General features: G+C 44.4%; 1 protein-coding gene across 1 annotated transcript in view; it reads right to left on the reverse strand.

Moving 5' to 3' along the window:
* LOC310792216 (protein NLRC3-like) overlaps nucleotides 1-23,202 on the reverse strand; it is a gene marked incomplete at both ends in the record, with an annotated part of 57,927 nt that overhangs the window by 30,633 nt on the left and 4,092 nt on the right. Inside the window, 2 exons of the mRNA XM_083653944.1 lie at nucleotides 13,378-13,540; nucleotides 20,419-21,469. Of these exons, the coding sequence (XP_083510070.1) occupies nucleotides 13,378-13,540; nucleotides 20,419-21,469 (1,214 nt within the window). The remainder of the gene's footprint in view (nucleotides 1-13,377; nucleotides 13,541-20,418; nucleotides 21,470-23,202) is intronic.

Consider the following 23,202-nt stretch of genomic DNA (forward strand, 5'->3'; position numbering starts at 1 on the left):
ATTCCAGCTGAGCTCAACCGAGGACCCAGAAGCGAACGAGCCTCATTCTCATACTGTAGGCGAAAACCTTTCACACGGGCGCACGGCGGTGGGGGCTTCCAAAGGTGGACTGGGTGGAAAGCACACTTTGAAGCGCGCAGCATAAGCCTAGAGTCACACAAGGCTTCGTCAAAGCTCTCAACCGAAAATCCAAGAACGGATTAAGCCACATCCACGCTCGCCGACGAGGGGCCGCCAGAGATAGAGGCTGCTGCTCACTGCTCAGACAGGCAGGAGAGACTGGCTTGTGACTGACAAACGCTGCTGAAATCCACCAGACACGCCCACGGAGGGAGGAGTTGTAAGGAGAGGGGGTGCGGGTGCTGCTATGGAGGAAATTACTGTTCAGAACTATATTGTTTATGTCTGATAGTCTCACTGATGCCAAAAATAAATGGTTAAAGTGACTGTTTGATATTGAATTTCACAAAACTGCGATTATCTCAGCTTTTTGTCTCAGACGCTGAAACCATGCTGTACTCAACGGCTAATATCTACATAACTACTAACTCTACAAACTAACTCTTTTAGACAGAGAAAGCACACATTCTATTAGTACTTTTGTGAACTTTGTGTTGACAAACTCCAAGCAGAAAATTATCCTTGGCTCTTGTAAAATGAGCCAGAATCCTCAAAAAAACCCTCTGGCAAAAGCTACCTACAGTAAAAAAAAAAAAGGCTGGCAGTGAATGTGTTAAACATTATTTATTTCAGACATGGACTGCAGTTCAAATTGCTTCATATACACAGCATACAACAAAATTGCGAGAAACACTACAGAATTTAAGCGACTTTGGGTTCTGTGAAAGGTGCTATATAAATCCACAACATTCTTATTATAAAAGAAATCCATTCTGATTAGAGGAATATAGCGTACGGTAAAACATTTAAAACACAAGTAACCATACATACAGGGGAGATTTTCAAGTGTTCCCCAAGTTTAAACACTAAAGGGTGCATGAAAGAAAGGAAAAAGGGAAAAACACAAGAGGAACAGTGGACACAAGTATCTCCTTTTGCCTGACGCGGCTGGATCTGCCAGTGTTTCGTCATTAAGAAGGTGTTAAGAATGCCCCAGACCCTTCTTACAAAACCTTCTTAACGAAAGATCATCTTAGCGCTAAGAAGCTTTTGGGAAATGCAGCCTTCTTAACGGAAGATAATTTTAGGCTAAGAAGCAATCGGGAAACGTGTTGGCTTCGTTGGCTTCTTACGGGAGCCTTAAAGGCCGGCTTTTCCGTGGGGGATATGAATATATATTAAATCTCACGCCCCTAAGGTTTTCAAATCCGTTGAAATTTTTGAAATTGGTTGTTTACAGCCTGAGATATCACCAGAAATCCACTCTGTGTGTGTGTGTGGGGGGGGGGGGGGGGTGGTGGGGGGGAGGTGCGGGTGCGGGGACTCGAAATACTACATTTCCCACAATGCACTGGGCTCGCGTGGCCTTCGTTTCCATGCCCACCCCTCAGGCGTTTGGCTGATATCAAACTCCAGTAGGTGGCGGTAATGCACATATATGTTTGCCAACCGCCATAAAACTCAAAGAAGAAGAAGAAGAAGAAGGCTTCGACAATATTACATGGAGAGAAGAAGAAATAAATCGAAAATAAATCGAAAATAAATTGCCTTCAAATTGCACCAAATTTAAACTGAAGTATATATGTCGGGAGATGTCTTCATAAAAAAAAATTCATTTTTTTTAAGGCATTTTCGTAGGAGTTACGCACATCTGATGTTGTAACTATTTTCTGTAAAATTGTGTAAAAACGGGTACATTGCTCAGCGTTGATTTCGTTACTTCAACCCACCTACTACTAGATGTAAAATTTGACGAGCTTTCCAATGCCGCCAGTCACGTGTGTGTCCGTGCTTCCGTTCCCGAGAAAATCGTCTCTTTGCAAGGAGCTATGGAAAGCTAACCTAGCTACAGCAGGCTAGCTGGTCGAAAAAGATGGCTGCCTTTTTGTTTTTCTTCAGACCTCTGAAGGGGCGTGGAGGACCTCTAGAGGCGGGCCCATGGCTCACAACAGTTGTAGTTCATAGGTGCACGATTTCCGCAAGGCGGACTTGGGCCAGATGACGCGAAACGCGTCGGCTGGCCCAAAAAATATGTGAGAGATGCTTGATATCTCTGGGAGTGAAGCTCCAATTTCAAAAATTTCAACGGATTCGAAAACCTTAGGGGCATGAGATTTAATATATATTCATATCCCCCACGGAAAAGCCGGCCTTTAACACTTTGAGTGCCACGGCCCTTGGGCAAAAGGTGCTGTACTGTGCCACATAGGCCGCAATGCATTTTAAAACAGTCATATAATTTCTTTAATAATTACTATGTAAACACTGAACACGCACAAATAACGATGAGACTCTCTTCTATCACCTGCAAAAAAAAGTTTATTGATCCCATTTTCCGTTCTTTAGTTATGAGCCGGAGAAGATAGCTTGATTAGACCAAAAACAGCCCTTTTTTTCTACGAGCTGAGATAATGCCCATTTTGTGAAAGGAAGCATTTCAAGCACATCATTGACTCATTGCTAATATTTTCTGATGTAATGCTGCAGCTGCTTGGGTCTGTTGTATGCTGTAGTGTCCTGCGTGCCCCACCTCCCCCCCTCCTCCTCCCCCCCCCCCCCCCCCCCCCCCCGTTGTGGGAGGAGTATCTCTCTGCTCTGCTCTGCTGTGAGTGCGTTTGCTCTGCGTGTGCTCTCAGCAGTGAAAAGTCCGCTAGTCCAGCTTTTTTACACCCGCGTGTATGTCACCATGCTTCCAGTTGAGAACTCCACGGCTGATCATGCGAATGCAGCGAATGCAGCGGACACGAGGTGCTCAATTGTGACAGCAGATTGGCTGCTGCAGGGGCACAGCTACGTTATGCTTCAATGAAGCAGCTGCATACGGACGGATGCGATGCGATTTCCTCTTCCCAAACGACTTCTTCTGTGTGTTTTACTCTATGGTTTTACTCCACTTTCTCTCATCTGGAGTGCGCTGTCGCCACCTAAGGGTTCTGTAAAATAGGTTAGACCAGTGGTTCCCAACCTTTTTACACCAAGTACCACCTGAGAAAGTAGTTGGCTCTCCAAGTACCACCATATGACCGACGTTAAAATACAGTCTATTCAGCCAGGCCCGTAGCCAGAGTTTGAGAAATACCGAGGTCATTTTAGCGCGGCGTGGGGGGACCAGGGGGGGCTGTGCACCCCCGGATAGAAAATTTTGTCCATTTTAAAGTAAAATGCTTCAATCTGGTGCACTTTGAGAGCAAAATGAAGAGGCTAGATCTATAAAGAACTACATACATCATGTTAGATTAATATCCTCTTTACTGTGCTGTTGCTTTAAAATGATACAAAAAATAAATGTCTCCCCATATGATATAATTTATATTCTGCATACAGGTCACATGGCAGAATACTGCTCAATTAAATACAATGGCCCATCTACACAAACATCACTTACAGGGGAGTTACTTACCCATTCACTTCAATAGAACTGTCCCCAAAGTCTAGCCCCAATCTAGCCTCAATGCAAAATCTGAATGTTGTGAGTTATCTCTCTTCTATAGCACACAGAGAGGAAGCAAATTGTTGCATTTCCGATCAACTGTCGCATTAAAACATCAATGACAGATTAATAGATCTGGGGACCAGGGTTATTTAAAAAAAAAAAAAAAAAAAAAAATTGGTGTGGAAAATACCGAGGTCATGACCTCGGTGTCCTCAATGGTAGCTACGGGCCTGTATTCAGCTATGCACAGTTCACGCAGGAGGCAAATTTATTCCAACCTGCAGCCTATGTGCAACCTGCAGCAGCTGCACTTGTGCTGGGTTGACTGCTGCCTTCACCTCCTTGTGCTTCATCGTTGCTGCTCTCCTCTACTACAGCTCTTTTACGATTCCCTCCCGTTTTGATCCACTTCATAATTTAAACATTGGGATTCCAGGGATCAAGTACCACCAGCAGGGGGGGCGCAAGTACCACCTACCTTGAGAAACACTGCCAATAATATTAATAATTATTATTATTATTTCACTTTCACATGTTTGAAAACTACTACTAATGACCACCATGGATTTTGCACAAAAAAAAAAAAAAAAAAAAAAAAAAAAAAAAAAAAAAAAAAAAAATTTGAATTTTCACAGAGCCTTCCAAGTACCACCAGCAGGGGTCGCAAGTACCACCTACGGTACGCGTACCACCGGTTGGGAACCACTGGGTTAGACACATTCAATAGCTATCATATTGTAAGAGGCGATGTAAGAGGCATAGATCGACACCCCCCCGTCAAAAAAACAATTTCGAGTTACTGACGCCATTTGGCGTCGCTGGCAGCCTACGGTAAATTTCTAATGACGCCATATGGCGTCGCTGGCACTCAATGTGTTAAGAAGGGTCAAAGAAGCTTCTTAGCGCTAAGAAGCTTTCGGGAAATGCATGCCTTCGTAACGAAAGATCATCTTAGGCTAAGAAGCAATTGGGAAATGCATTTGCTTCTTAAGGGGGCCTTAATAAGGGTTAAAGAAGCTTCTTAGCGCTAAGATGCTTAAGAAGCACTCAATAAAAGTGTGTTTTATAAAGAGTTTTAAAGATGATAGTGAATCTGTAGCCTCACTAAAGTGAAACCATGTTCAGTGTTGAGTCTGAAGGAAAGTTGGGAGGACCTGCAGATCTCAGCTGACCCTCAGCTCACAGGGAACTAAGAGCTCCACAGTGTAATTCAGGGCCAAACCTAGCCTGCTTTAAATGTGTTCAGTGACATTTTAATATGAATTATCTATCTAACGTAACCAGAGAACAGGTGTTAAAACTGGGAGATGATGAAGTCACATTCCCACTGGTTAATATCTAGCTGCTCTATTCTGAAGCAGCTGGAGATGTGACAGTTAATTATGGCTGAGATGAACAGAGAGAGAGATGTGGTAATCTAATGACAACATATCAGAACATGGATGATCTTCTCTAAGTCACTGAGCTTCACTGCTGTGTATAATGAAGCTGGATCAATAAAACTCAAATCCTTGTGTAAAACCTGCAGAGTGATCTTTGCAGATTCAAGAATCCTGATTTGAGAGAACAGACCATAATTTGGAGAAATGTGTCAAATCAGCTGAGAAATAACTGTAAACTGATTTTACCTGAGAATCTCCAGTCTGAAGTCTGGACTCTTCAGTCCAGCAGAGAGAAGCTTCACCCCTGAATCTTGTACATTGTTGTTACTCAGATCCAGCTCTCTCAGACACGACAGGGGGGACTTCAGAGCTGAGACCAGGGCTTCACAGTCAGACTCTGACAACCTGCATCCACTCAGGTCCAGCTCTCTCAGATGGGAGGGGTTGGACTTTAGAGCTGAGACCAGGACTTCAAAGTAAGCCTCTGACAAGTTGCAGCCCCCCAATCTGAATAAAGAATAAAACAAATTAGCTACAGGTATAAGATAACATATCCCAGAAAGCTTTCAACAATCCAGTGTTTCATAATCCAGTGGACTTCAGCATGTTGTCAATGTGGATCAGCAGCATGTCGGCATCATAGAGTCTTAATTCCATCTGAAAGCAGACCGGCTGTCACAAGGTTCAGTTAAGTTTCAGAATCCAATTTTATATGAACAATATTTTCAGATGGCAGTTTCTCTGGAAATAATTGTGGTAAAAAGCAGAATTTGAGTTGGATGGAGAACTTGATCCTGACTTAACAATAACTTGATCCTAAATTAACCTCAACCTGTCCCTAAATTAACCCTTGCTAGGCTGGATGTAGACATTTATTTAACCAGCTACACTAACATTTTGGGTCTAGCTAGCACTGTAACACTTAAAGCCCCCTCCAGTCAGTTTTTCATACCTGTACACCATTGATGTTCTATGAAAACATACGTGCTGTAATAACACACGTCATCATTTGTGCCCAAGATAGTATATTGATAAGAACCGAAGGCTTATACCTTGTTCTACTGCAAGATCATGGCTGTGGCGCTCTTGTCCAAAAAGGATAAGAGCATTGCTCCTGCCTTCAATATATGATCTTTGTCTCCCTTCCAGGCGGTAGACCGGAAACAGTATTCCTGCCTCTACCTCTGCAAAATGTCCGTCCAGAGGCCACAATATTGTTATAAATATCAACAACCAGCCAATATATATCAAAGCTGGTGGGCTTTATGGAAAGAGTGTGACTCAAACTGCTTGTCAGTTATATCAAACTGGTCATTCAGTGGCGTATTACTGTCATGTAACTAACATAACTCACAAGCTAACAGCTATGCCAGAGGCTAATGCCAGCTATTCACTGTAACTCATACAGTAATTATTATTTTCTGAATATCATATGTCAGTCGTCAGACAACCATAATGTCTCACATCATCACCTGTTTTTACCAACAGCTTATTTTTTGGACTTTGAGCCCAGAATAAGGTTATATGTCAAAATATGGGGCACGGTGGCTCAGTGGTAGAGCTGTCGCCTCACAGTCAGAGGGTCCTGAGTTCGATTCTCGCCTGGGACACTGTGGGCACTGTGGTTGTGTTCCCCCCCATATCTTCAGTGCCTACTGCCCAGGTGGGGTATCTCCTCGTAAGGGCCTTTCTCTCTGTGTGGAGTTTGCATGTGCTCCCCCAGGGGGTTCCCCCGTATATAACCCCCCCACTAAAAACATGCAGAAGATCAGATCGTCATCGTCATCCAACCAGTGACGACAACATCCGAAGTTGGTCCCCGGGCGCTGTACGAGAAAGCGACCACTGCTCCTGGCCTGCCCCCCGGAGGAAAGGACATGCCTGGATGGGTTAAATGCAGAGGACACTTTTCACCGGCCACCGTCAGCATGAGTGTGTTGTGGCCGCATGCATGTATTGTGGTGTTCGTGTGACAATAAAAGACGGGCTTGTCCCGTTACGAGAGTTTTTTTTTTTAAATAGACTTGTGAACACTGTGGCTCATTAAGAGACCAGGGAAAACACAGCTACACGTGAAATATCTTAAAGATGACAAAATACACTGGAGGGGGGCTTTAAACTTAAAGATCTTCACTGACCCATCTCACCCTGGCCATGATCTGTCTAAACTCCTTTCCTCTCGCAGGCACTACAGAGCACTATACGCCAAAACTACCAGACACAAAAACACTTTCTACCCACAGGCCATTACACTTAACATTTAAATCAGCCACTTGAACACTTAGGCCCTATCGTCGTACGGCGCTATCGTTTGCGCGCCTCTTATTGCTATCTTCCTAGCGTCTTAAGCTATCGTCTGCCTCCACCATCCAGTCTTACGCTGTGATGACACAGGTGTAGGCGTGGCCCAGGCGTGTCGGTGGGCCTCTAGCCTATCATGTGTCTCGCGCAAGTGTCATTTAGCGCTGCGGGGAAGATACAGTTGGTATCTGCCGAGCGCGAAGAGAGGTTTGGGAGTTGCCCGTAAAAATGAGAATTTGTTTGTCATGGTTTTATTAGGCTAGATAATTCCCGACCATACAGGTTTGTGGTGGAGTGAGGTAACAGTAGATTGTTTTTGAGAAAGTTGTGACGGTGTTGTGCCAAGCTGCCTCTTCCCACCCTGGCCGGCCCAAAACACCCAGGGCACCGACCCACTTTTTGGCACAACACCTGTAGTGTCCGGCCAGTACAGTAACCTCTTTCCCTGCAATTGCACGCATACAAGAACAACTTCTCCACAGCGCGGATGGCGTGACCGCAGTCAATGGCTTAACCAGAGTGGACAATTCTGACACAGGCTATTGAAATAGGCTAGAAGTAAAATCTCACACCATCATTCCTACCCTATTAAAGAAACAAATATTTTTAGATGTGTAGGGCTATGTTATAGCCTATATGAACGAAACGTCTAATTACAGTAAGCGCACGCTTTGGGACATCACTGCGTAATTGCACTTAATGTTGTCTTCTACAGAGGCACCATTGAAAGCCTGCTGACTGGCTGCTTCACCACCTGGTACGGGAACTGCACCACCATGGACCGCAGGGCGCTAAGAAGGGTGAGGCGCGCGGCCCAGCACGTAACAGGATGTGAGCTGCCAGAACTGCAAGATCTGTACAACCAGCGGTGCCTCAGGAGGTCCATGAAGATCATCAAAGACACAAACCACCCCCACAACAGTCTGTTCTCCCTGCTACCCTCAGGGAGGAGATACAGGGTCCCAAGAGCACGCACAAATCGCTTGAGGGACAGTTTCTTCTCGCAGGCCATGAGACTCCTTAACATATACAAATAGTGTAATAGCCGTACTGTACCGCACTGCAGCTGCTACCATCACGTATGACTAATGTTCAATAGACAAGTTTCCTGGGCACTTCCGGTTTGCTTCCGGACTCGGCCGCGATCGTGTCTGTCGCTTCCGGTGTTTGTGAATACGGAGAAGCGTAACGTACTACCGTAGTAGCCATAGCGACCGCCGAAAAAATGCAAACTTGGGATCATTCTGCGAGTCTCCTATCTAATGAAAGAGTGTCTATCCCACACCCGTTGACAGTGGACAACACATGGGAAGATAATATGAGTAAATGGCCGAACGTAACTACAGGCAGGATTATAACGTATTTTGAGGAATCAATGGCGGTGGACGGCAACGCGATGAACTATCTCAAAAGCTCCGAAGTGTCAGCCAGACTAACGTTAGGTTACAGTCCTCTCCTCTGTCACAGTCAGTCAGACTAATGTTAGGTTACAGTGACAGTACTCTCCTCTCTCACAGTCAGACTAACGTTAGGTTACAGTCCTCTCCTCTCTCACAGTCAGTCAGACTAACGTTATGTTACTGTCCTCTCTTCTGTCACAGTCAGTCAGACTAACGTTAGGTTACAGTCCTCTCCTCTCTCACAGTCAGACTAACGTTAGGTTACAGTCCTCTCCTCTGTCACAGTCAGTCAGACTAACGTTAGGTTACAGTCCTCTCCTCTCTCACAGTCAAACTAACGTTAGGTTACAGTCCTCTCCTCTCTCACAGTCAGTCAGACTAACGTTAGGTTACTGTCCTCTCTGTCACAGTCAGCCAGACTAACGTTAGGTGTCTCTCCATTCAAAAACAACCCAGTTTGCCTTGATCACTGCAAAACATGACATGCCGTGTGTAGCCTCCACACAATGGGGCTACACACGGTAAATCATGGTCAATACGCAGCACAATACCCGCCGTGGTAAACAGAAGAATACTGGGATATTAACTTTAAGGCGACTCACTTCTAGACTTGAATGAAATTGTATTCACCTACTATCTGCTCCGTGGATTACCATTTTACAATTTCGGAGACGAAATTGTAACATAGCAACGTTGGTCCACAAACGTTGCTATTCTTTTTTTAAAATTGGGAGATCGGGTTGGGATTATAACGTTAGTTTGCCGAGTCACACCTGGTAATCCAGAAATGGCGTTATGGTACCTTTGTCTACTTGTAGATCATCAAGAAACTTTAAATTAATAACGTTAGATGTGTTTAACAGAGCTGTATATCGGGTCTAGCAGCTGATCAGCAGCTCAGACAGCCTCAAACACGAGGTGATTGTCAGCTCTATAATTCGCAAAATAGCAGTGGATGGAAACGCGCACTGTGTTTTGTGACAGCCACGCACTGCACAATGTGTTCCAGAATAACCCATTGTTAATAACGTCTGCTAACGTTAGTGTAGCTGATGTTATCGATCGTTGTAAAAAAGTTTGGATATTTCGGCTGCTGCCTTCTGATGTGCTCGCTGCTGTGGACGCAATGTGGACTTAAACGGAAGCCGGGGACACGAAAGGCTGCTATGGCGCCGCCCTAGGAACGGCCCAGGAAACTTGTCTATAGTATGTTAACTAGGCATATTTGCACCTAACAGAATGTTATTATGTTTAATTATGTTTATTTATGTTAAAAGTATGTTCATGCCATTTGCACATATGTGCCACTGTCTGTGGCGTGTCTTACTGCTTTATTGCTTGTTGCCTCTTGTTTTTTTTTTTTTTTTTTTTTTTTTATCTTATTTCTATGTTGTAACGGAGTCTACAGCACAAGAATTTCACACGTGATACTTGTACTATGGAGTGACAATAAAAATCTTGAATCTTGAATTGCGCGCGGGCCTCTCTCTCTTCCCTCTCTCGTTCTTTCCACCCCCTCTCTCTTTTCTCTCTCTCTCTGTTTCTCTGCTTGCTCTCAGCAAGAAAGAAGCTGGTGTGTGATGGCGGTGATGCTGTGGCTTTTAAGGGGAGTGATCTCACCTTGTGAATCCTATATGAATAAGGGAAGATAGAGCCCTTAGTTTATGCTTACTGTGAAATAACTTACTGTTACTGTCTTAAATTACTGTGCACACATTCATGATATATGCTCTTGTAGCTTTTCCCCCTTTGGCAGGCAAATGAAACGTTTGTATAGAGATTGTTCATTAGGGCAGATGTGACTTCACGCACAAGGTAGCCCACAGTAGACAGTCCAACACCAAACACGCAGCTATACTATCTATACTATCTATACTCGCTCGGTGTGGCATACCACCAAAGTACAACAGCCAGTCTCAAAGGTGCTTCTAGTGGTTTTTGCCATCGTGTAATCTTGCGTGTTAGTGCAGGTTCCACCAGACTCATAATCCTCGAACGTAGACCAGGACATGCAAAATTGACACTTCCATTCCACCTCATCAAAGTTCTTAAGTGCATCTTCCCAGAATAATTGCCCGCCTGGTCTCCCTCGCTTCCACATTGCTCTCTCACGCTGGAGGGCATGTAACGCAAATACTGAAGCAATCTTTCTCCGGTGGGATCTTTGTGCACAACGTGTCGCTGCTTCGTATCTTCTTCTGCTTACACGTATATACACTACCTTTCCAGTTTCTTCATAGTTTTTCTGTGTTGCCGAGTACGTGTGAGGAAATATTGCAGAAGCACAACAAACAACACAACCACGGACGTCGCCATCTTTGCTGTATCTTTCCACTTCATGGCTGCCACTGCCGCAGGCTTTCCGCAGCACCAGTTCCGCAGGCTCCCCCCCCCCCCCCCCCCCCCCCCCTCTGCTTGCAAACTGGGCAATATCATTCAACTGCAGCGCCGGAGCTTCTCCCCATGTTTAGAAAGAGATGAACTGGTTTATTGAGTCATGTCTAGCCAGGGAACTGCTGGGAAGCCGGACCTGATTGTATGGTTTTGGTTTTGATCCAGAGTTCATGTTTAGAAGTGGCTACAGACAGACAGACACTCCTCGAATAATTAGCGACGATGACATCACTGATAGATAGATAGATAGATAGATAGATAGATAGATGGATAGATAGATAGATAGATAGATAGATAGATAGATAGATAGATAGATAGATAGATAGATAAATACTTTATTAATCCCGAGGGAAATTCTGTTGCACAGCAGCTTCCAGTTGCACATACAAATAACAAAGTACAGATGAAGGATAAAAAGCATGTTAAAATACAAAAAAAGAAGAGGCAATAAAAAGATAAACAAGATCAAAAAGATCAAAAAGATAGGAGAGCCAGTCCTGGCAGGGACATGGAAATAAGAGAGGTAAACAAGTGCCTGTGCCTGTGCACAGGCAAACATGTGCATAGAGAAAGTGCCTGCAGTACATACACAAATAAATACTAAAGTCTCAAGTCTCCAGGTTGCTGGGGCCCCGCCCCCTGCACAATGGAGAGGCATTGTACAGCCTGATGGCCCGTGGAACAAAAGTGATATTTTGATGATATTTTGATGATATTTTGACATACCGGTAATTGTGATGTCATCAGTGAATGTCATCAGTGATGCAGATTTGAGCAATTGTGTGCAGACATACAGAAATACAGACAGACAGACCGTCCTTCGGGGCTTGAACCCCTAATAATAGTAAAGCAATCAGTTAATATTCATATCAGCACATTATTAAATATATGATGTCTGACCTGAGAGTCTCCAGTTTGCAGTGTGGACTCTCCAGTCCAGCAGAGATCCGCTTCAATCCTGAATGCAGATTCCTCTCCAGAATCAGGTTGCTGTGACTCAGGTCCAGCTCTGTCAGATGGGAGGGGTTGGCCTTCAGAGCTGAGGCCACGACTTCACAGTCAGTCTCTGACAAGTTGCAGCCCCTCACTCTGAACAAAGAATAAAGGAGGAGTTGGACTTCAAGCAAGCAACTTATAAAGCAATTACGACGACAATGACTACTACTACTACTGATGATGATAACTGGATACAGGAAAAAGTAATGTGATTACAGTGACATTACTTTGTAACATGTGAAGCCCAACACGGCAACATGGTGTACCACTGCTATGTAGAACAACAGGTAATATTCTCTATGTTTGAGGAACTATAGATATTTACTATAATTATGATGGTGTCAGGTACTTGTTCTTTCTCTTGGTTTATTTGGCATTCAAAGGAAGTATAAAGTTGTCAATAGTATTGGTAAGTATCAATACACATTGGACACTAGTACAATACTCATCAACAGTACTGATACCAGCAGTGGTTTATCTGAATGAAAAATCAAACATACTACAGAATTTCCCCTCCCTATCATTCATTGGTGGGTACAGTATGTTACTTCAACAAGCTAAAAGTGTTGTGATAGGCTGATGACTAGAGCAGGGGTAATCTGCTTTTTGTGATATGCTGGTGACTAGAGCAGGGGTAATCTGCTGTGTTGTGATAGGCTGATGACTAGAGCAGTGGTTCTCAACCTGGGGGTAGGGACCCCCCAGGGGTCGCAAGATTATTTTGTGGGGGTCGCTGGATAATTGTCAAAAGAGAAAAAATAAAAAAAATAAGAAAATATTTTTCTTTCATGATGATTAAATCTCCCATACATGGTGTAATGTATTATACATGCAGCTATCTAAACTATAAAAACGATTTCAGTGAGTGAGTGAAATCAGTGTGTGAATGCATGCACACTGTCGTTGGGTATGGTAGCGGCAGGAGGGGGCGTTCTGAACCCGAGCCTAAAGTTTTTTGGGGGTCGTGGCTCAAAAAGGTTGAGAACGACTGGAATAGAGCAGGGGTAATCTACTGTGTAAGAGCAAAGCTTTTAATGAGTTTCATCTGGCCTAGATTATGGAGAAGCATGCGTCTGTCCATCCAATGTTTACATCCAAGCCCCCCCACCCCCACCCCCCCGCGGTCCAAAAATGGTATCGAGTATCAGTATTTACCTTGGTAGAAGATATCAAAGCCAGAAATTCTAGCATAGTGGCGACCCTAGTATAAAGATCACTCTACATGGTTCTATACTTTTGGTATTTATATCAGGACTAACCGAGCCTTCCTGCAGTTCCTCACAGCTGGGATCAGTCTCAGTTGTCCCTCGCATGATATGTTGTAGGCCTCCAGGTCCAACACATCCAGAACCTCCTCTGACATCTCTAGCATGTAGCCCAGAGCTGAACAGTGGATCTCAGAGAGTGTATCCCCTTCATACCATGATCTGTTCTGTGACTCCAGGAACTGTAGGATCTGCTGATGCACTGACTTGTCGTTCATCTCCACCAAACAGTTGAAGATGTTGATGGTTCTGTCAGGGGAGATATTGAAGGTGGTCATCTCCTTCAGGTTCCTGATGGCTCTCTGGATGCTGCCTGGTCTGCTCTCTGTCTGACCCAGCAGGCCTCGTAAGAGTCTCTGGCTGGAGTCGACTGAGAGTCCATGAAGGAAGCGGACAAAGAGGTCCAGGTGTCCATTTTTACTCAGGGATTTGTCCATGGCTGTCTTCAGGAAGACATCCAGGGATTGGTCACTGTCTTCAGATCTACCCAAATCTTTTCCAAGGAATAGGTCCAGTACCTCCTCATCCTTGTTTGTGTAACAGTGGAACATGTAGACAGCAGCCAGAAACTCCTGAAGGCTCAGATGGACAAAGCAGAACATCTTGTCCCCGAACTGGTACACCCGACGCTCCTCTTTAAAGATCTCTGTGAACACTCCTGATCTCACTGAGGCTGCTGTGATATCAATGCCACAGTCTCCCAGGTCTGCTTCATAGAAGATCAGGTTGCCTTTCTGCAGCTGTTCAAAGGCCAGTTTTGCCAGAGAGAGAATCATCTTGCTGGTCTCTTCAGTCCAGTGTGCATCTGTCTCAGCTCTCCCATGATACTTGACTTTCCCCCGTTTGGACTGAACCACCAGGAAGTGGATGTACATTTCAGTCAGGGTCTTGGGCATCTTTCCTGTCTCAATGGTTTTCAGATCCTCCAGAACCAGAGCAGTGATCCAGCAGAAGACTGGGATGTAGCACATGATGTGAAGGCTTTGTGAAGCCTTGATGTGGGAGATGATGTTGTTGGCCTGCTCATCTCTGACTTTTTTAGTAGATATGCAATGCAACAAGCTAGCTAGCATAGGTCTAGGTCTAAGATAATGAACGAAATGTACTACTGAACTATAGTCTGTCACCTACCTGTCTCTTGTGCCTGCCCTGCCCTGAGTGACGACCTGACCACTGACGCCCCCCTCCAATAAACAAGCCAATACTGCCACTCAGCCGCCAGGATTTGCAACTGCAGTATTTTCTCTGAGTCTGACTGATTGTGACAAAGACGTCAGGTCGTCAGACTCAGACAAAACATGAAGTTACACACTGACTGAATTATTATCGTTATAGAAAAAGTAAATCAAAATACATATATTATACAACACCCGCGACCCGGGCCGCATGTTGTTTATTCTACCCAGATCCGAGCCCGCAAATAAAATGAAGACAAAATAACACCCGCCCCCGCATTTTTTTGCGGGTACCCGGCGGGGCCCCGTGGAACCCCGACCCGATGCAGGACTCTGCCCTACAGTCAGTTTTTCATACCTGTACACACCATTGATGTTCTATGAAAACATACGTGCTGTAATAACACACATCATCATTTGCGCCCAAGATCGTATATTGATAAGAACCGAACCGAAGGCGTATACCTTGTTCTACTGCAACATCATGGCTGTGGCGCTCTTGTCCAAAACGGATACGAGCATCGCTCCTGCCTTCAATATACGATCTTTGTCTCCCTTCCAGGCGGTAGACCGGAAACAGTATTGCTGCCTCTACCTCTGCAATATGTTTGTCCAGAGGCCACAATATTGTTATAAATATCAACAACCAGCCAACATATATCAAAGCTGGTGGGCTTTATGGAAAGAGTGCGACTCAAACTGCTTGTCAGTTATATCAAACTGGTCATTCAGTGGCATATTTCTGTCATGTAACTAACATAACTCACAAGCTAACAGCTAGCTAATGTCAGAGGTTAACGCCAGCTATTCACTGTAACTCATACAGTAATTATTATTATCTGAATATCATATGTCAGTCGTCAGACAACCATAATGTCTGACGTCATCACATGTTTTTACCAACAGCTTATTTTTAGGACTTTGAGCCCAGAATAAGGTTATTTGTCAACAAAATAGACTTGCGAACACTGTGGCTCATTAAGAGAGCAGGGAAAACCACAGCTACACATGAAATATGTTAAAGATGACAAAATACACTGGAGGGGGGCTTTAAACTCATCACTGACTCATCTCACCCTGGCCATGATCTGTCTAAACTCCTTCCCTCTCGCAGGCTACAGAGCACTGTACGCCAAAACTACCAGACACAAAAACAGTTTCTACCCACAGGCCATTACACTTAACACTTAAATCAGCCACTTGAACACTTAGTTTATGCTTACTGTGAAATAACTTACTGTTACTGTCTTAAATGACTGTGGACACATTCATGATCTAAGCTCTTCTGGAGCTGTTCCCCCTTTGGCAGGCACATGAAACGCTTGTAGAGATTGTTCATTAGGGCAGATGTGACTTCACGCACAATGTAGCCCACAGACAGTCCAACACCAAACACGCAGCTTATTGTTCTATACTCGCTCGGTGTGGCATACCACCAAAGCACAACGGCCAGTCTCAAACGTGCTTCTAGTGGTTTTCGCCATCATGTAATATTGCGTGTTAGTGCAGGTTCCACCAGACTCAGCACATACTCGAACGTAGACCGGGACATGCAAAATTGAAAATTGCACTTCCATTCCACCTCATCAAAGTTCTTAAGTGCATCTTCCCAGAATAATTGTCCGCCTGGTCTCCCTCACTTCCACATTGCTGAGGGCAGGTAACACGAACACTGAAGCAACCTTTTTCTGGTGGGATCTTTGTGCACGACGTGTCGCTGCTTCGTATCTTCTTCTGCTTACACGTATACTTTCCAGTTTCTTCATAGTTTTTCCGCATTGCCGAGTACGTGTGAGGAAATATTGCAGAAGCACAACAAACAACACAACCACGGACGTCGCCATCTTTGCTGTATCTTTCCACTTCATGGCTGCCACTGCCACAGGCTTTCCGCAGCACCATTTCCGCAGCCAACTGGTTTATTGAGTCATGTCTAGCAAGGGAACTGCTGGGAATAGCCGGACCTGATTTACGGGTTTTGGGTTTAATCCAGAGTTCATGTTTAGAAGTGGCTACAGACAGACAGACACTCCTGGAATAATTAGCGATGATATCACTGATGATGATATTTTGACATACTGGTAATTGTGATGTCATCAGTGAATGTCAGTGATGCAGATTTGAGCAATTGTGCGCAGACATACAGACATACATACATACAGACAGTCCTTCGGGGCTTGAACCCCTAATAATAATAAAGCAGAGTAAAAACAATCAGTTAATATTCATATCAGCACATTATTAAATATGATGTCTGACCTGAGAGTCTCCAGTCTGCAGTGTGGACTCTCCAGTCCAGCAGAGATCAGCTTCAATCCTGAATGCAGCGCACGTCTCTGAATCAGGTTGCTGTGACTCAGGTCCAGCTCTGTCAGATGGGAGGGGTTGGCCTTCAGAGCTGAGACCACGACTTCACAGTCAGTCTCTGACAAGTTGCAGCTCCTCAATCTGAATAAAGAATAAATGAGGAGTTGGACTTCAAGCAAGCAACTTATAAAGCAATTACGACGACAACGACTACTACTACTACTACTGATGATGATAACTGCAATAATTGGGGCAGTTCAGTTCAAATTCTGGTTAAACCTGACACCATTAGACACAGACTTTGTTTGGGTTTAGTTCATTTTATGGTTTAGTATTCTGCTATTTCTGACATAAGCTGAAGGCAGGAGAAGACGAGGGGGATCTTTCATAGATATTATTACTTCAGTAAAGAGTTTAACTAGACTAAAGAATGACACTAAAAAAACAACAGACCTGTTAGATCAGTAACGGAATGTGAAACTGAACCTGGAACAGTAATGTCTTTACTCTGTTATAGGAAAAAGTATTGTGATTACAGTGACACATTACTTTGTAACATGTTAACTCATTGAGTGCCAATGACGACAATCGTTGTCAATTGCTTTAGTGACGTAGAGTGCCAATGACGACGATTGTCGTCAATTGCGTTTTTTGACGGTGGGACGTGGATCAAAGCCTAATATATCTCCTGTAAAATTTTGGGGCATGTTGAATGTGTATAACCTATTTTACCGACCCATTAGGTGGCGACAGTGCTCTCCAGATTAGAGAAAGTTGAGTAAAAACAGCAGAAAAAGCCGTGATGAAACCATTCTCATGAGAATAGTTTGGCTTTTCGCTGTCGCGCTGGGAGCCGGCGCACAACGGTGGGGGGCTCCGAAAATAGACTCTGGGTGCAGCACACTTTGAAACGCGCAGCAGAAAGCCAAGAAAGCCCAGAATCGGACGCAGCTTCATCCCAGCTCACAACCGAAACCCCAGAAACGAGCGAGCCCGATCCAGACTGCCCCGACGAGCGGCCGCCATCCAGGCAGCAGAGACTCGCCTGACAAGTAGCACTCAGAGCGAGCAGAGCCACCAGAGACACACCTACGGAGGAGGAGTTTGCAGTAGAGGGGGGTGGGGGTGAAGGAAATTGAAGGAATTGAAGGAAATTACTGTTAGATGTTTCAGGTCAGAAAATATTAGCTTCAGACTCAGTGAATGTGCTTGAAATGCTGCATTTCACAAAAGGCGGAATATCTCAGCTTCTAATTTGAAACGTGTCTTTTTGCTCAAAACAGCCTATCTTCCATACCAGCAGTGCTTTCTCTTAATGAAAAATCAAACATACTACAGAATTTCCCCTCCCTATCATTGGTGGGTACAGTATGTTACTTCAACAAGCTAAAAGTGTTGTGATAGGCTGATGACTAGAGCAGGGGTAATCTGCTTTTTTGTGATATGCTGGTGACTAGAGCAGGGGTAATCTGCTGTGTTGTGATAGGCTGACGACTAGAGCAGTGGTTCTCAACCTGGGGGTCGGGACCCCCCAGGGGTCGTGAGATTATTTTGGGGGGGTCACTGGATAATTGTCAAAAGAGAAAAAAGAAACAAATAAGAAAAAATCTTTCTTTCATGATTAAATCTCCCATACATGGTTTAATGTATTATAACGCTATCTAAACTATAAAAACAATTTCAGTGAGTGAAATCAGTTTGTGAATGGGTGCACACTAGAGATGCGCAGATGAGCTTTTATGGCACCCTAATCCGCGTGTATGCATGAACTGTCCGCCCACCATTAATCCGCGCAAATTATTTTGTACTATTTATAGAATTGCGCCCGCTGTGCACCCGACATTTCACAACATTTATAGCTTTACATTTATAGCTTTAAATTTAGATCAAGACTGGATTGAGCTGTATGGGAAAATAATACTAGAGTGTTGTGTCTTCTCTTCCAATGTGTCTTCAGTGGAAACTCCTGTTTTGTGGTGACATCATTGACCATATAAGGAGTTAAGAAAGAAGGCATCCCATCGCGTGGCTTGTTGTTTACTACTGCCCCAGTGCCTTGGGTCCTTGCCATCTAACAATAGGCGGCTAACATAGGTGGCTAACATGTGCCTGACAAAAAATTAAGCTTAAAATACGTTCATAGACTAGATAACGTAATTAATATTAATGTTCCTCATTAATGATACATCGTTTCACCCGCCCGCAACCCATCCGCTATTCTTCAGAATGTTTATTTTTATGATCTGCCCCGCCCGCGGGCAGGATATCCGCGGTCAGCGCGGTTATAACTGTGCTAGTGCACACTGTCGTTGGGTATGGTAGCGGCAGGAGGGGTTGTTGTGAACCCGAGCCTAAAGTTTTTTGGGGGTCGTGGCTCAAAAAGGTTGAGAGCACTAGAGCAGGGGTAATCTACTGTGTAAGAGCAAAGCTTTTAATGAGTCTCATCTGGCCTAGATTATGGAGAAGCATGTGTCTGTCCATCTAATGTTTATTTTTTTATGCCACACACACAAAAAAGGCATAGAGCATCATTATTCACCTTGGTAGAAGATCTCAAAGTTAGAAATTCTAGCATTGTGACAACCATAGTATAAAGATCACTCTACATGGTTCTATACTTTTGGTATTTACATCAGGACCAGTCCCAGCACCAGACCAGATATCCAGAGGGGGCACGAGCCTTAAGCAGGGGGGCTGATAAAATGTCCCCCCCCCCAATAAATAGATGTAAAAAAATAAGAAAACAGCTTTACTGCCCGCCTGTTACCGCGGAGCCAACGCTCCTAGGGGAGAGTCTAGTCTATTTTTTATTTGTCTTTATTGAATGTTTCAAAACTGCATGTTTAACTAAGAATAGGCTCATGATTATTTCCACCCACCACTCATTTAATTTGGTTAGTTACTTTCATATCAAAAGTTTGGAAGCAACAAAGTGTAGCATGCTGAAGAAAGTGGGCAGAGTTTCCCAGCATGCTCTGGGGTAGTGTGTTTCAACAATGTGTTTTGGAGATTAATTAAACCTTCCTGTTCTCTATATATGTGTTATTAGTTATCTGCAATGTTATGTGATGACTAGTAGAGTTGTTTTGCATGCTAACTATATTGCTTTACAATGTTAAATGTTGACACCATAAGTGAGACGGGGGTATAGTTTAATGACCCCCTCTGAGTTTCCATCTTTGAGTGAGTGTGTTCTAAAGTGAGTAAAAGGACATTTCCTGTAGTCGTGCAGTGTATTGAGGCACAGGATTTGTTACTTGAACTGAGATAATCTCTCTGCCTGAATTTCTGCCACTGCTAAACACTTAGCTTGCTACAAAAGCATGCAGGGGGAAATGTGCGAATTCCCTCTCATGGAAGTGGGCGGGCACAGTGGAGAAGTGAGCGGGCACTTCCCCCTAGCGCCCCCTCGTGGCACCGGGGCTGATCAGGACTAACCGAGCCTTCCTGCAGTTCCTCACAGCTGGGATCAGTCTCAGTTGTCCCTCCTGTGATATGTTGTAGGCCTCCAGGTCCAACACATCCAGAACCTCCTCTGACATCTCTAGCATGTAGGCCAGAGCTGAGCAGTGGATCTCAGAGAGTTCATTCTTCATTGATCTGTTCTCGGACTTCAGGAACTGTAGGATCTGCTGATGTACTGACTCGTCGTTCATCTCCACCAAACAGTGGAAGATGTTGATGCTTCTGTCAGGAAAGAGATCGAAGGTGGTCATCTCCTTCAGGTGGTCGATGGCTCTCTGAGTCTGGATGCTTTCTAATCTCTGGATGCTGTCTGGTCTGCTCTCTGTCTGACCCAGCAGGCCTCGTAAGAGTCTCTGGCTGGAGTCCACTGAGAGGCCGTGAAGGAAGCGGACAAAGAGGTCCAGGTGTCCATTTTCACTCTTCAGGGATTTGTCCATGGCTGTCTTCAGGAAGACATCCAGGGATTGGTCACGGTCTTCAGATCTACCCAAACCGTTTCCCAGGAATGTCTTCAGTACCTCCTCATCGCTGTTTGTGTGACAGTGGAACATGTAGACAGCAGCCAGAAACTCCTGAAGGCTCAGATGGACAAAGCAGAAGACCTTGTCACTTTGGTACAGCCCATTCTCCTCTTTAAAGATCTCCGTGAACACTCCTGATGTCACTGAGGCTGCTGGTATATCAATGCCACACTCTGTCAGGTCCGCTTCATAGAAGATCAGGTTGCCTTTCTCCAGCTGTTTAAAAGCCAGTTTTGCCAGAGAGAGCATCATCTTCCTGGTCTCTTCCTTAGTTCCCTTATACTTGATGTCCCCCCATTTGGACTGAACCACCAGCAAGTGGATGTACATCTCAGTCAGGGTCTTGGGCATCTTTACTTTCTCACTGGTTTTCATCAGATGATCCAGAACTGTAGCAGTGATCCAGCAGAAGACTGGGATGTAGCACATGATGTGGAGGCTTCGTGAAGCCTTGATGTGGGAGATGATGTTGTTGGCCTGCTCATCTCTGACTTTTTTCCTGAAGTACTCCTCCTTTTGATTGTCAGTGAAGCCTCTCACCTCTGTCATCACGTCAACATACTCAGGAGGGATCCGATTGGCTGCTGCAGGTCGTGTGGTTATCCAGCGGCGCGCAGCGGGAAGCAGATTCCCCTTGATGAGGTTTGTCAGCAGCCTGTCCACTGAGGTTGACTCTGTAACATCAGTCAGGATCTTGTTGTTCTGGAAGTCTAGAGGAAGTCGACACTCATCCAGACCATCAAAGATGAACACAACCTGGAACTCGTCAAACCTGCAGATCACTGCTTCTTTGATCTTATTAAAGAAGCAATGAATAAGTCCCACAAAGCTGTATTCCTCTTTAAGCAGATTCAGCTCTCGGAAAGGTAACGGAAATATGAACTGTATATCCTGGTTGGCTTTGTCTTCAGCCCAGTCCAGAGTGAACTTATGGGTTAAGACTGTTTTCCCAATGCCAGCCACTCCCATTGTCATCAATGTTTTGGTTGGTTTATTTCCACTAGGTTTAAAGATGTCTTCACATCTGATTGTTGTTTCTGATCTCTGGTTTCTGGATGCTGCTTCAATCTGTCTGACCTCATGTTCAAAATTGACCTGTCGAGTCCTTCCCACCGTGAGGTAAAGCACTGTGTAGAAATCATTCAGAAGTGAGGTTCCTGCTTCACCAAGCCCCTCAGACACACACTGAACCTTCTCCTTCAGACTCGATTTGTGTTGATGTTGACAGGCAGACAGAGTTTCTGAATTAACAAACAACAGATGAAATAAATGAGGTGAGTAAAGAATAATACAGACATTTCCTGATAATTGACACATTCCCAACTCCATGGACTCTATTCAGCTCATTACTGGTGGGTGGACAAGCAGGTCTGACTGGGTGTAATGTATAAAGTAACTGTTAGAATAATTTATTACTCAACCAGGAGTTTCAGAGCTGACCAGCCTGAGGCACCTGTGCAATAACCATGCTGTTTAATCAGCATCTTGTAGTGATGCGTAGGCTACCCAAAACCTGCTGGGCCCTCTCTCTGCAGCCACTTTTTTCATCCCTGTGTCTCGTCTGTCTCCATGCTCCACAAACAAATCTCATGGCAGTTTAATAGCAAGCAGGTGAAATATCATGCTACACTAGCCTATAGCAAAACTGTCTGAACAAAATGAGAATGCTCTTCTAAACACATCGGCTACCAAAATATATTTCCCTGCGTGTCATGATGAAATTAGATCAGCAAAACTTTGGACAGACAGGCATGTTTCATTTTCTCATCTTCCCCTCAGTGCTGCTTTTTCCCCTCCACTCTGCATGACAGACAGGTAGGATGATTACAGCCTCGACTGACAGGGGCTCAAAACTACTAACAACTTTTTATTCACCAGTCATTGTGCCTGCCTACATATAAAGTGACCATTTCCCCAAAATACTGATGGTTCTGTGCTATTGGTAGCCTATAGCTATTTGGTATCTGATGCCTGCCAGTGTGCTATAGGAGCAGAAATTGTGTTGTGTTGGGGGCGCAAGCATGCGCACCCACGGCAGGAACATAAATCGGTGCCTATGTCCTGAGACATATTACATTAAATTGGCCATTTGAGGCCCACCGGGTTGGTTTGGGTTCAGCATTAACACACATTTTAACGGGACGGACTGGCTCTCTTAACGGGTTGGGTTGGTGCGGACCTTAAAAAACCCTGACACCTGGCAGGGCGAGGGATCATAGTGCTCACTAAAACAAATTTAAACACATTTGTGAACAAAATGTGGGAGAAATAAGCCTTGTGTGCATACAAAGTCTTAGGTATTTTATTTCTAAAGGAAAAAAGAGGAAATACTCAAGTAAAGTACCCTTACATATGTAAGGGTACTTTACTTGAGTATTTCCTCTTTTTTCCTTTAGAAATAAAATACCTAAGACTTTGTATGCACACAAGGCTTATTTCTCCC

Source organism: Poromitra crassiceps (genome assembly GCF_964638095.1).
Source record: "Poromitra crassiceps genome assembly, chromosome: 17".
NCBI classification, from domain to species: domain Eukaryota; kingdom Metazoa; phylum Chordata; class Actinopteri; order Beryciformes; family Melamphaidae; genus Poromitra; species Poromitra crassiceps.